This window comes from Nannospalax galili, unplaced genomic scaffold, assembly GCF_000622305.1.
Source record: "Nannospalax galili isolate Female #2095 unplaced genomic scaffold, S.galili_v1.0 scaffold312, whole genome shotgun sequence".
Taxonomy (NCBI): Eukaryota; Metazoa; Chordata; class Mammalia; order Rodentia; family Spalacidae; genus Nannospalax; species Nannospalax galili.
The window spans coordinates 2,391,741-2,403,591 of NW_008335967.1; the positions used below are offsets into that span (position 1 = coordinate 2,391,741).

The 11,851-nt window shown below is 37.8% G+C and overlaps 1 protein-coding gene across 1 annotated transcript in view; it reads left to right on the forward strand.

Moving 5' to 3' along the window:
- The window catches only part of Cog5 (component of oligomeric golgi complex 5), a gene marked incomplete in the record, with an annotated part of 398,569 nt that overhangs the window by 346,190 nt on the left and 40,528 nt on the right, over positions 1 to 11,851 (forward strand). Inside the window, 1 exon segment of the mRNA XM_017797544.2 lies at positions 8,721 to 8,824. Within this exon segment, the coding sequence (XP_017653033.1) occupies positions 8,721 to 8,824 (104 nt within the window).

Genomic DNA, 11,851 nt, shown 5'->3' on the forward strand with positions numbered 1-11,851 from the left:
GAAAGATCCATATCTGTTTAAAACTAAAAGAAAAATGTTTTATGACCAGCATTTTTACATTTAACTATGTTATGCATTTGTTCTTGAAGACTTAAGTCCTCTATAGTATCATTTTTGTTCTTTTATTGTTTGTTATGATGTGAGTCTGGCAGCAGCAAACTCACTTATTTTCTTTTGCCAGAAATATTTTTATTGTATCTTCATCTTTTAAGAACATTTTTACTGGACATAAAATTAGAGATTTATTTTCTTTTAGCTCCTTAAGTATGCTGCTCTTTATGGCTTTCCCACTGTCTAATGAAATACTATCCATCACTGCCATTGTTTCCCTTGTTTGTGATCGGCCTTCTTCTCTGGTTCCATTTTCAAGCTTTTCTCTGTATGTTTGAGTTTCTATGCTTTGATAATGATATTCCTAGGTAGAGTTCTCTTCAAAAGTATTCTTCTTGGGATTGAAGGATTTCTCAAATCTATAAATTCATGCTTTTCATGAATTTTAGATTCATGATTTAAAGAACTTTGGAGTCTTCTTCTTCTCCAAATAGATTTCCTGCCCCTTCCTCTTTCTTCTTATGGGACCTTAGTTACCAATATAGATCTTCTACATTTGCTTTAGGAGTCTTTGTTTTCAGTTGTTCTTTGTTTTTTCAGCTAGATCTCTGTTGAATGCATCTTTAGTTCATTAACTCTTCCTCAGCTCTTCCATTAAAGTGGTCCAGTCGGGTTTTATACTTCAGATCATACAAAGTCTTTCTACTTATAGTTATTTTTAAATATATGCTGAACATTGTGAATATTTTATTGTGTAGACACAGAAATTTTTTTTAGTATTTTTTCTAAGAATATTGATGATTTTGCTTTAGCAGGAAATTAAATTATACTCAAATTTACAGTGTCATGTCTCCAGCTGACCAAGTCAAATCTTAGTTCCTTTATTTCTTTTTTCCTTTTCTTTTTTCTCCTTTTTTTCCTTTTCTTTTCTTTCTTCCTCCCCCTAACCCCCTGGCTTGGATTTGAACCTAGGATTTCATGTTTGCTAGTCAAGCACTCCACCACTAAGCTACATCCCCCAATCTTTTTTTGAGAAAGGGTCTCACCGTGAAACCCAGGATAGCCTCAAATTCATGGCAGTCCTTTGGCCTCACCTCCTGAGTTCTGAGATTATAGGCATGCATCCTCGTGCTCAGCTTCAGTTCACCTTTTTTTCTTTCTTAAAACATTTCATGTAGCCCAGGTTGGCCTTATTCACTATGTAGCCAAAATAGCCTTTGGTCCTCCTGCCTTCATCTCCAAAGTTGTGGAATTACAAGTGTGTGCCACCACATCCAGTAGTTCCCCTGTTTAAATATTAGCGATGAGACACAATTTGTTCTAACCACATGTGGCTTCTGAGTCAGTGGAGATAGTGCTGAATTTAAAGATATACTCAGGCTTTTTCCTTCCCAGGATTCCCTTCTCATACCTTAGCAGCCTTGGTAACCCAAGTTTCATTCTTTTTTTCCCTTTGTCCTAAAAATAATGTGATCTGTAGATGAGGAAGAAAAACAGAGAAGTAGATGAACAGAGGATAAATGGAAAAGAATCCAACATAGTAAACCAGCAAGCCCTAATACAAATAGGAGAGAAAGAAAATAACAAAATTAATCTAACCAACCAGAAAGATAATTATTAGCAAATACCTATCAATAATAACTCTAAATGTAAATAAATGACTTTATCTCTCCAATTAAAAGATTCAGACTAGTGGATTAGTTTTTTTTTTTTTTTTTTTTTTTTTTTTTTTAAAGATCTGACTATGGAGCTGTAACTCAGTTGGTAGAGTACTTACCTAGCATGACTAAAGCCATGGGTTCAATCCCTAGCACTACATAAAACCAGGTTTAGCAGCACACACATGTAAATCCAGCACACTGGAGATGTAGACAGGAGAAACAGAAGTCTAAGGGCATCTTGAGCTACATAGAGTTCAAGGCTAGTCTGGGCTACATGAGACTATTTTTAAAAAAGAAAAGTGACTTGCCAGGCATAGTGGTGCATACCTTTAATCCCAGCACTCATGAGGCAGGAGAATCTCTGAGAGATTAAGGGCAGCCTGATCTACATTGCAAGTTCCAGGCCAGTTGAAGCTGCAGGGAGACTCTGTCTCAAAAACAAAAAACAAAAAACAAACAAACAAACAAACAAACAAAAAAACCCAAATAAAGTGTCTCTCTTTGTCTCCAAGAAACACACTTCACTGGCAAGGACAACAGACAAACTGAAAATGAAGGTATGGAAGTCACTATATCAAGTAAGCTGAAAATAAGCTGACATAGCAACTCTAATGCCTTATATAGTAGACTGCAAGCCAAAATTAGTCAGAAGAGTTACAGAAGGCCATAACACTTTAATAAAAAGAACAGTTCATCAAAGCAATGAAACAATTATAAATATATATGTATCAAAGATTGGGGCTCTCAGTTTCATAAAACAAATACTTATGGACATAGATGGTCAAGTAGATCTGGATACAGTAATCCTTTAATACCTTACTCTCATGTCTCATCCATAGATAGGACATCAAGTCTAAAAATCAACAAAGTAACTTCAGAATCAAATTGTACTTTGTTGGGAAACCCTGCTTTTAGGGTTGTAGTTCTCCATGTCCGGATAGCCCTAAGGGGCTCAGCACCAAATGGAAGGACTCCCCTTTTCAGCAGGGGGCCTCCTGCTCTCTTCCTGGCTTACCTGGAAGGTGCCATCAAGCACGGATGCCTGACCTTATTTGGAACATGACCTTTGGCATAGTTACCTGGAGTAAAAACTACCCCCAGGTTTTTTCTATATGATAATCAGGCATTGCCTGATAGTCGGACGATAGGAGCCCACTACCACATGTAAATAAAGCATACTATGAGCACCTATCAGCTGAGGCTTTGGCTACTGCCTCCACACTATAATTTCTCTAGTTCTCCCACTGAATAAACGGAGCTGTTTCACTGTGTCTGGAGCTGTATCACTGCTGTTTCACTGCGCCGTGGGACCAGTCTCCCCGGAAGGGCTTTCTTCTGTCAGTGCCACTTCTGCTCCCCCTGCCCTCGTGGGCCGGTGGTCAATGACCCATGAAGAGAGGGGAGACCCCCGCAGCTGGCGCCCGAACATGTGGCTCCTGGAACTCCCGCAGTACTTTATGATCAAGTGGACTTAAAAGAAACGTATAGAATATTTATCCAACAGCTACAGAATCCACATTCTTCGTAGTAGTTCATTGAAATTTCTCTAAAACATACCCCATTTTAGGCCATAAAGTCAATATTAGTAAATACAAAGGAATCAACATTAATTTCTTGAATTTTATTAGGTAATAGGAAATAAGATGAGATCAATAACAAAGGACAATAAAGAAACTAAGTACATGGCGATTGAGCACTTTCTCTCTCTCTCTCTCTCTCTCTCTCTCTCTCTCTCTCTCTCTCCTCTCTTCTCTGAGGGCTGAGGGAAGGTATCATAAAGCCCAGGGTGGCATCACACTTGCTATTTAGGATGACTAAATTCCTTATCCTCCTGTCTCTATCTCCCACATTCTTGGAATTCAAGCATGAGTCCCCATTCCTGGCTATTAACTTGAATGAGCAGTGGCTATTAAAGAAATCAATGAAGAAACTTAAAAATTCATATAATTTGGGCTGGAGAGATGGCTCGGTGGTTAAGAACACTGGTTGTTCTTGCAGAAGACCCGAGTTCAAATCCCAGCACCCACATGGAAGCTAACAACTGTCCGTAACTCCAGTTCTAGGGGATCTGACGGCCTCTTCTGTCCTCCACAGGCATTGCACGACGTGGGTGCACTCACCTACATGCAGGCAATACACTCATACACATAAAATAAAAATAATAAATTTTTTTTAATTCATATAATTAAATAAATATGAAAGTACAGGTTAGAAGGACCTTCTGTATATGGAAAACATAGTTTTAAGAGGAACATTTATAGCTATATGAGGACTTACATTAAAAAATAATTCAGAAAGAGGGGTTTGGAGAGATGGCTCAGCTGTTAAGAGCACTGGGTTTGAATTGCAGCACCCATGTAGCAGCTAACAACTGTCCAGGGAATCCAGTGCCCTCTTCTGACTTCCTTTGGCACTGCACAACATGAGTGCACTTACATATATGTAGGCAATACATTCATACACATAAAATATAAGATATTTTTTAATTCAGAAAGATTACAAATAACCTATCTGATAGTGTACCTGAAAGTCTTAGAAAAATAATAACAAGAAAACTATTCCAAAACAGTAGATGGTAAGAAATAAGAAAAATCAGGGCAGAAATTAATAAAATGGACTGTAAAAGAACAAAAGAGCTGGGTGTGGTCGCACATGCCTTTAATTCTAGCACTTGAAGCAGATGCAGGTGAATCTCTATGAAATCAAAGCCAGCCTGGTCTACTGCTCTACATAGGACTAGGACTAAGGAGATCCTGTTTTTTTTTTTTTTAAAAAAAAAAAAATTAATGATTTCAACATAACTCAATTTGTGACTGAAAAAATAAACAATATTGACAAACTCTTAATGATACTAACTAAAAGAGAGAGAAGACAAAAGTCAATAAAATGAAACATGAAAAATGTGGACACTAAATACCAATGAAAGCAGAGGATCTTTAGAAAACACTTTGAAAATCTACATTCCAAAATGAAGCCAAATCCAGAAGAAATTTATAAATTTCTAGACCCATATAACTTACCAACAGTTAGTAAAAAATGATATAAACAACTGAAATAGATCCATAACAGTCAACACGATTGAAGCAGTAATAGTCTACTAACAAAGAAAATCTAAGATCTACAGATTCACTTCTGAATTCTATCAGACCTGTAAAAATCTAACACTAATGCTTTTCAAACTGTTCCATAAAATAGAAACAAAAGAATACTACCAAACTTATCCATGAGAACAGTATTACCCTTATACAAAAACTAGGTACAGATATACCAAAATACAGAAGATATAGAAGGCTGGAGAGATAGCTAAGTCAGTACAGTACTTATCATGAGAACATGAGTTTGATTCCCAGCACCCACATAAAAAGCCAGAAGTGTTGGCATGTGCTTGTAATGGCACAGACAGAAAGATCCCTTGGCCTTGATGGATAACCAAGTCTAGTCAAATCACTGAGCTCCAGGTTCAATGAGAGATCCTGTTTCAAAAAATAAGGTGAAGAGTGATTGAGGAAGACACCTAACATTGATCTCTAGCTTCCACATACATGTGCATCTGTACATACATATACAACAAAAAAAGATATAAGCCAGTTTCCCTGAATATAAACATAAACTTCTCCATAAAATACTTAAGAAACTGAAATTAAAAACACTTAAAAATCTGTATACCATGATCTGCTTGGTTTCATTCAAGATATGCAAAGCTGTTTCAATGTATGTTTTCAATCTATGAAAATCAATAAAGTAATACATCACATATATGAACTTAAGGACTAAAATCACATAATTATCTCAGCAGGCAGAAAAGGACTTTGACAATCCATGTCCCTTCATGATAAAACAAGAGAAAGGAAGAGTAGGACTGTATCTCAACATAATAAAGGCCACGTACAGCAAATGATAACCGACTAAATGCATTTCCCCTAAAATCGAGAACAATACAAGGGTCTTGTTATGCTGTTACTCACTTTAGTGCTCTAAGTCTTAGCTAAACCAATAAGACAAGAAAGGAATAAAAGGGATATTAGGATAGAAATAAAAGGGGTAATTAGGAAGGGAAGAAATCAAAGTATTCCTATTTGTAGATAACATCCTATACTTAAAAGATCCTAAAGACCACCAGAAAATTCTCAGATCTGATACACACTTTAAAATAAGAAATATGTTACCAATAAATATATGAAAAATGTTAAACTTTTTAGACATCAGTGAGATGCAAATTAAAACTGCAATATATTCCATTTCATTCCAATCAGAATGGTCACCTTCAAGAAGACAAATGAGCCGGGTGTGGTGGCGCACACCTTTAATCCCAGCACTTGGGAGGCAGAAGGAGGCAAATCCTTGTGAGTTCAAGGCCAGCCTGGTCTACACAGTGAGTTCAGGTCAGCTGGAACTACAGGGAGACCCTGTCTCAAAAAAAAAAAAAAAAAAAAAAAGACAAATGACCACCAATGCTGCTGAAGATTTAGAAAAAGAGGAACTCATACACACTGATGTGACTATAAACTGATATATCCACTACAGAAATCAATAAAGAGGTTTAAAGAGGTTCCTCAAAAAACTGAAAAGCGAACTACCATATGACTCAGCTATTCCGCTTAGTCATATATACAAAAAAAGAATATAAGTTAGTAAACCACAGAGCCTTAACACATCCATGTTTATCACTGTACTTGTATGTCCATGTTTACCACCATCACCAAGGTGTAGGACTAACCTAGATGGCCATCTACAGACAAAGAAAGAAAGAAAATGTTTTATTCAGCCATTAGGAAGAATAATATACCATTTGCAGGAAAATGGGCAAAACTGGAGATAAACATGCTAAGCAAAATAAGCCAGTCTAACAAGTAGTGCATGTTTTTTCATATATGGAATTTAGATTCAAATATATGTTTGAATATATTCAAATTATATGAAAGCAGGAGTGGGCTTATGAAGCAGTCTAAAGGATGGGGGAGAGGAGCAAAAGGGAATTGTGGAGATATATCATTTTTCTGATATGCAGAATCCAGATTTAACAGTATCTATGACATTAAAACCTAACGTGAGGTATATGAGAGCAGGAAGGAGACCAGTGGGGTTGGGGGAGGCATGAGAGAGAGAAAGGGGGTCAGAAAAGAAAAGATGATACCCTTTTTGTTTTCCTGTGGGTTTTAACCACCGGTCCTTGCCTTGTCCTGACTGTAGTCACCTGAGAGCAATGCCACAGAGCATGGGAAACGCACCCTTCTGGTTGCTCACCCTAGAGTTCCACACTTCTCAGAAACTACCTGGGTTGTGCCTCCTAAGTTCCCCAGTAGGTTTTTTCTTTTGTTTTGTTTTTTTGTAGTAGACACCTTCATGTGATAAGTAGAAAACTCAGTCTTCTTAAGATGGTCTTTTTTGTTTTGTTTTGCCTTACCATACTCTAAGTTTTCTTCATTTTCTTTGCTCAATGACCTGGTACCACCATAGTCATGGGGGCAGACAGAATGCCTAAGCAGTCTCAGCTGTTCCACTTATTCACTATGACTTTGGACAACCTCCTGAACTTGACTTAGTTTCTCAATGTATAAATTATTTTACATTCCCCAGCTATAAATTAGAAATGTTAACAAGTCTTTGGGAGAAGGAACACTTTTTTCTAAGTGAAATGACCTGGCATATAATAGATGCTAAGTGAAAGTATATACTCCCCTTAACCCTCCCAGGACTCCTCTTGAAGACTGCACTGGTGTTCATCCTTAATCTTCATGGTACTCCCTGAGCTCATTGACTCTTCTGGTTTCTCTCTGTTTCAAAAACCAGTGACTGCAAAATCTCAGAAAGTACAAATCTAAATATCTCAGAACCTACCAAATAGCCCAGCTAGATTTCCCATCGGCATTTCAAATTCTTGTCCCTAACTAAACTCTGGATCTTTTTCTCTCTACATCCCCAAATCAACCTCTGCTGCATCTTTATTACACATTTAGTCAACAGTATCAATATTAAAGAAAACAAAGTGTGCACCCTTACTTTCTTTTCATACTTTACAAATCTAATGACCAAGCTCTGTTGACCTTTCATCTCTGATCCTGCTGCCTCTAATTTTTTTTTTTTGCCTTTGAGACAGGGTCTCCCTGTAGCCCTAGCTGTCCTGAACTCACTATGTAGACCAGGCTGGCCTTGAACTCACAGAGATCCGCCTGCCTCTGCCTCCCGAGTGTTGGGATTAAAGGCGTGCGCCACCACGCCCGGCCTTATTCATTTATATTTGCACACCAAAATCTCTTTCCTTAGTCACTACTAGGGTCTTCCATAGATCAACCATTGATTATGTATCACTGTAAAACAGTTTTCCACCTTAGTAACATGAATGCCTTAGACATGATTAATCTCTAGTCTGTAATCTAACCTGTAGAATGTTAAGCACATCTCTATTGTCTATCACTAGATGCTAGTGACGCACTTCTCCCTCCTTCTTGGTCTCCAAACACTGCCAGATATTTCATGGGGTTCAAAAGTGTCCACAATTGAGAATCACTGCAATAGGATTCTCAACAGAAACCTAATTTGTAAAATGCCTAACTTTTCCACCCTGTGAGAATGGCCAGTGTTCTTACTATATTCACTCTGGTGAAAAAGATAAGGCAGTGTTCCAATTTTTCAAGAAATTACTTTTGATCTTGTTTTACTTTTTTGAGAAAAAGTGTCCATTTGCTCTTTGCTTTGTAAGTGAAATTATATTTCCCTCCTTGTATGTCTTCCTTTCGCTGTGGGCTCATTTAACCCTTAAACCTTCTGACAAAATGAGATGACTAGGAGAGCTGGAGGTTTCCAGTGCCATGATCTGCATATTTTAATCCTTACAAGTCATTACTGACAGTGGTTAGGGAGAGAGTCAGACTTCTGTTGAGTTAAACTATGTATCATCTGAATCTGATAGCATATGAAAACTGTTAGTCAAATGTTTCTCACTTCATTTCCTCAGATTTGTGTGGGTTTCTCTGATTTTGCTTCTCTTTCTCTTTTTCTCCTTGTCAGATGATTCATGCCCTTATGGGGAATGCAGTGCAGCCCTTACTGACTTCAGTGGGAGATGCGATAGAAGCCATAATCATCACCATGCATCAAGAAGATTTTTCTGGGTAAAATATTTCATCAGAAATGTGACTGTTCTTCACTGCCTTGGTTTTTCATTGCCCGTGCCCTCCTATTCCCCAAGCTCCTTGCCAGCTAGGCTTATTCTTATGATAGCATTGACTCCACACCCCCTTTTCCCATCGTGTTATTAACAGATTAAAATGTTGCTCTTCTTATTTCCATGGTTTCTCCCCTCATATTGAAACACGGAGCAGGTTTATGGAACTCAGCTTGGTGCTTTAGGATTTTGATAGTTTGTACCATCTTCCCTTTCCAGTTTTCCTTTTTTCTTACAGATTCCTCTAGTTCACCCTCTGTGACCCCCTGGTACAGGCATGCCATCTTCTAGAGGACATGCCCTCCTCTGCTGCTGTGCTCAGAATCTTGCTCTGGCTTTGAGAGTAAGAGCTTGCCTGAGCCATGCAAAACTTGTGTCCTTCCTCAGAATTTCTAACCACATTTAATGTAAAGGGAGTCATGTCTGATGACACTTTGAGTAGGGAAAGGAGGCAGGGAGAGAAGAACCCTGGGTCTTCACAGGGGTGACTGAGTCCCTCTAAGGAGAAACATACAGAAACTGGTAACATGAAGATACATATCACCAATTCTCTGTATTGCATATGTTCAATCTTAACTTCACCTTCAACTTCTGTGTGGCAATGTTGGTATGGATTTCCTACATAACTCACTACTGCACTCTGTCAGTTGAAAACCTACTCTTTAAGACTTTTGAATAGTTGAGAATACTGATCTTTAACAATAGACAAGTATATTTTCATTCTCGTAAATTTAAATCAAGCTTACACTCTACAGTGAGCATTGATAATGTATTTCAAATTTCTTCTAAAAGACCATTTTACTTATATTCACACATGCTTCTGAAACTTGTTTTAATATGCTGTTTTCTACAGCTCAGTGAAATCATTGCAAATGAGTAGATCGAACCATGGAAATAATCCTCCCGAGTAATTTGGAGATTTTGCTATGCTTCTGATAAAGTGTTAGATCTGAGAAGCCAGCTGTGCACTACCTAACATGAGACTCATCTCAGCTTTAGGGTCATAGAAAAACTGAAAAGCAAATGGATGCAAATGGAAGCCAAAAGAGAGTAGGCACAGCTATACTTAAAATGAGCTTTAATAAAAGTTATAAAATATGACTGTATAATTACAGAGGAGTCAACTCTTTAGGTTGATATAATATTTTAAATATGTATATATGCACACCTGATATCAGAGCACCTAAGTATAAGCAAATATTTAAAGAATCTGATGGTAACAGAATAATAGTCCTTTCAATACCCTCAATGATGGATAAATCACGCGGATAGAAACTTGAGCTACACTTTTGATCAAATGGACTCAACAGACATATAAAGAATGCATGTTCTTCTCAAGCATATGGATTGCTCTGCACAGAAAGATCCTGTTAGACCACCAAGCAAATCTGAACACATTTAGGAGGATTACAAAAATATCACGTGTCTCTTCTGAAATTAGCAATAGGAGACATCTTAGAATGTTCACAAATATGTTAAAATTAAACAACCTACCTTTGAAAAACCAGAAGATCAAAGAATAAATCAAAAAGAAAATCAGAACATATCTTAAGAGCTGGGTATAATGACTAGATCCTACATCTAATGCCAACAGTTAAGAAGCTGAGGGAAAATGATTGCTGTGAGTTCAAGGCCAGCCTTGGCTATACAGTGTATTCCAGGGCAGTGTGGACCATAGTCTAGCTCAAAAGTCCTAAGCCAAAAGAAAAATCCCAAACATTTTGAGGCCATTGAAAATGGAAATATAACAGAGCAAACTTACCTTATATAGCAAAACCATTTCTGAGTGATAGTTATTGCAAAAAAATACCAAAAAGAAAAGGTCTCAAAAGACCTAATATTATATCTCAAGGAGTTAGAAAAAGAAGAACAAAATCAAGACTAAAGTTAGCAGAAAAAAATCAAACTGTTAGCTAGACTAAGAAAAAGGAAAAATTAAAATAAGATCAGAATTGCAAGAAGAGACGCTAAAATTGGTAGCACAGGGGTGGAGAAAAAGCTCATTGATAAAACATCTATCATGCACAAGAACCTGAATTTGATACTTAGTAAAAAATAAAAACAAAGACAAAACAAAAATTCTGATACCACAGAAATACAAAGAACCATAGGAAATTACTACAAGCAATTAGTTATACACTAATTGGATAACATAGAAGAAATTGTACATATCTTAATGACTCTTGCCAAAAACTGATGCCTAGCCTTCTGGCATAGGTCTATAATTCTAGCTACCCAAGAGACTAGGCAGGAAGATCACAAGCTCCTAAGCCCTGCCTGGGTTTACAGAGTAAGTTCCAGCTAGTCTTGGTACCTCAGTGAAACTCTGTCTCAATTTTTTAAAAATGGCTGGGCAAGGTGGCGCATGCCTTTAGTCTCAACACTCAGGAGGGAGAGGTAGGCAAATCTCTGTGAGTTTGAGGCTAGCCTGGTCTACATAGTGAGTTCCAGGCTAGCTGGGGTTACATGGAGACCCTGTTTCAAAAAAAAAAAAAAAAAAAAAAAAAAGTAAGTGGGAAAGTGCTAGGAATACAATTTGGTGCTGGAGCATTTGCTAACAACAAAAACCAGCACACAAGATAAGTATTGGCAAGGATGTGTAGAAGGGAACCATATACACTGTTGGTAGGAATGTCAATTATTACACCTGTGATAGAAAATTGTGTGGAAATTCCTAGATACATGTAACTCACCAACACTGAGTCAAGAAAATCCAAGCAGAACAAGAGTAAGAATGCACTGGAATGCCATACATGATGAGAAGAGCCTCTAATCCTAGCCCTCAGGAGGCAAAGACAGGTGGATCTCTTTGAGATCAAGGCCAGCCTGGTCCACATAGTCAATTCCAACTGGGCTGGAACTAGGGAGACCCTGTCAAAAAAAGAAAAGAGAAGAGAAGAAGAAGGGAGGGGAGGGGAAGGGGAGGGGAGGAGGAGGGGGAGTGGAAGAGAAGGGAAGGGGAGGGGAGAGGAGA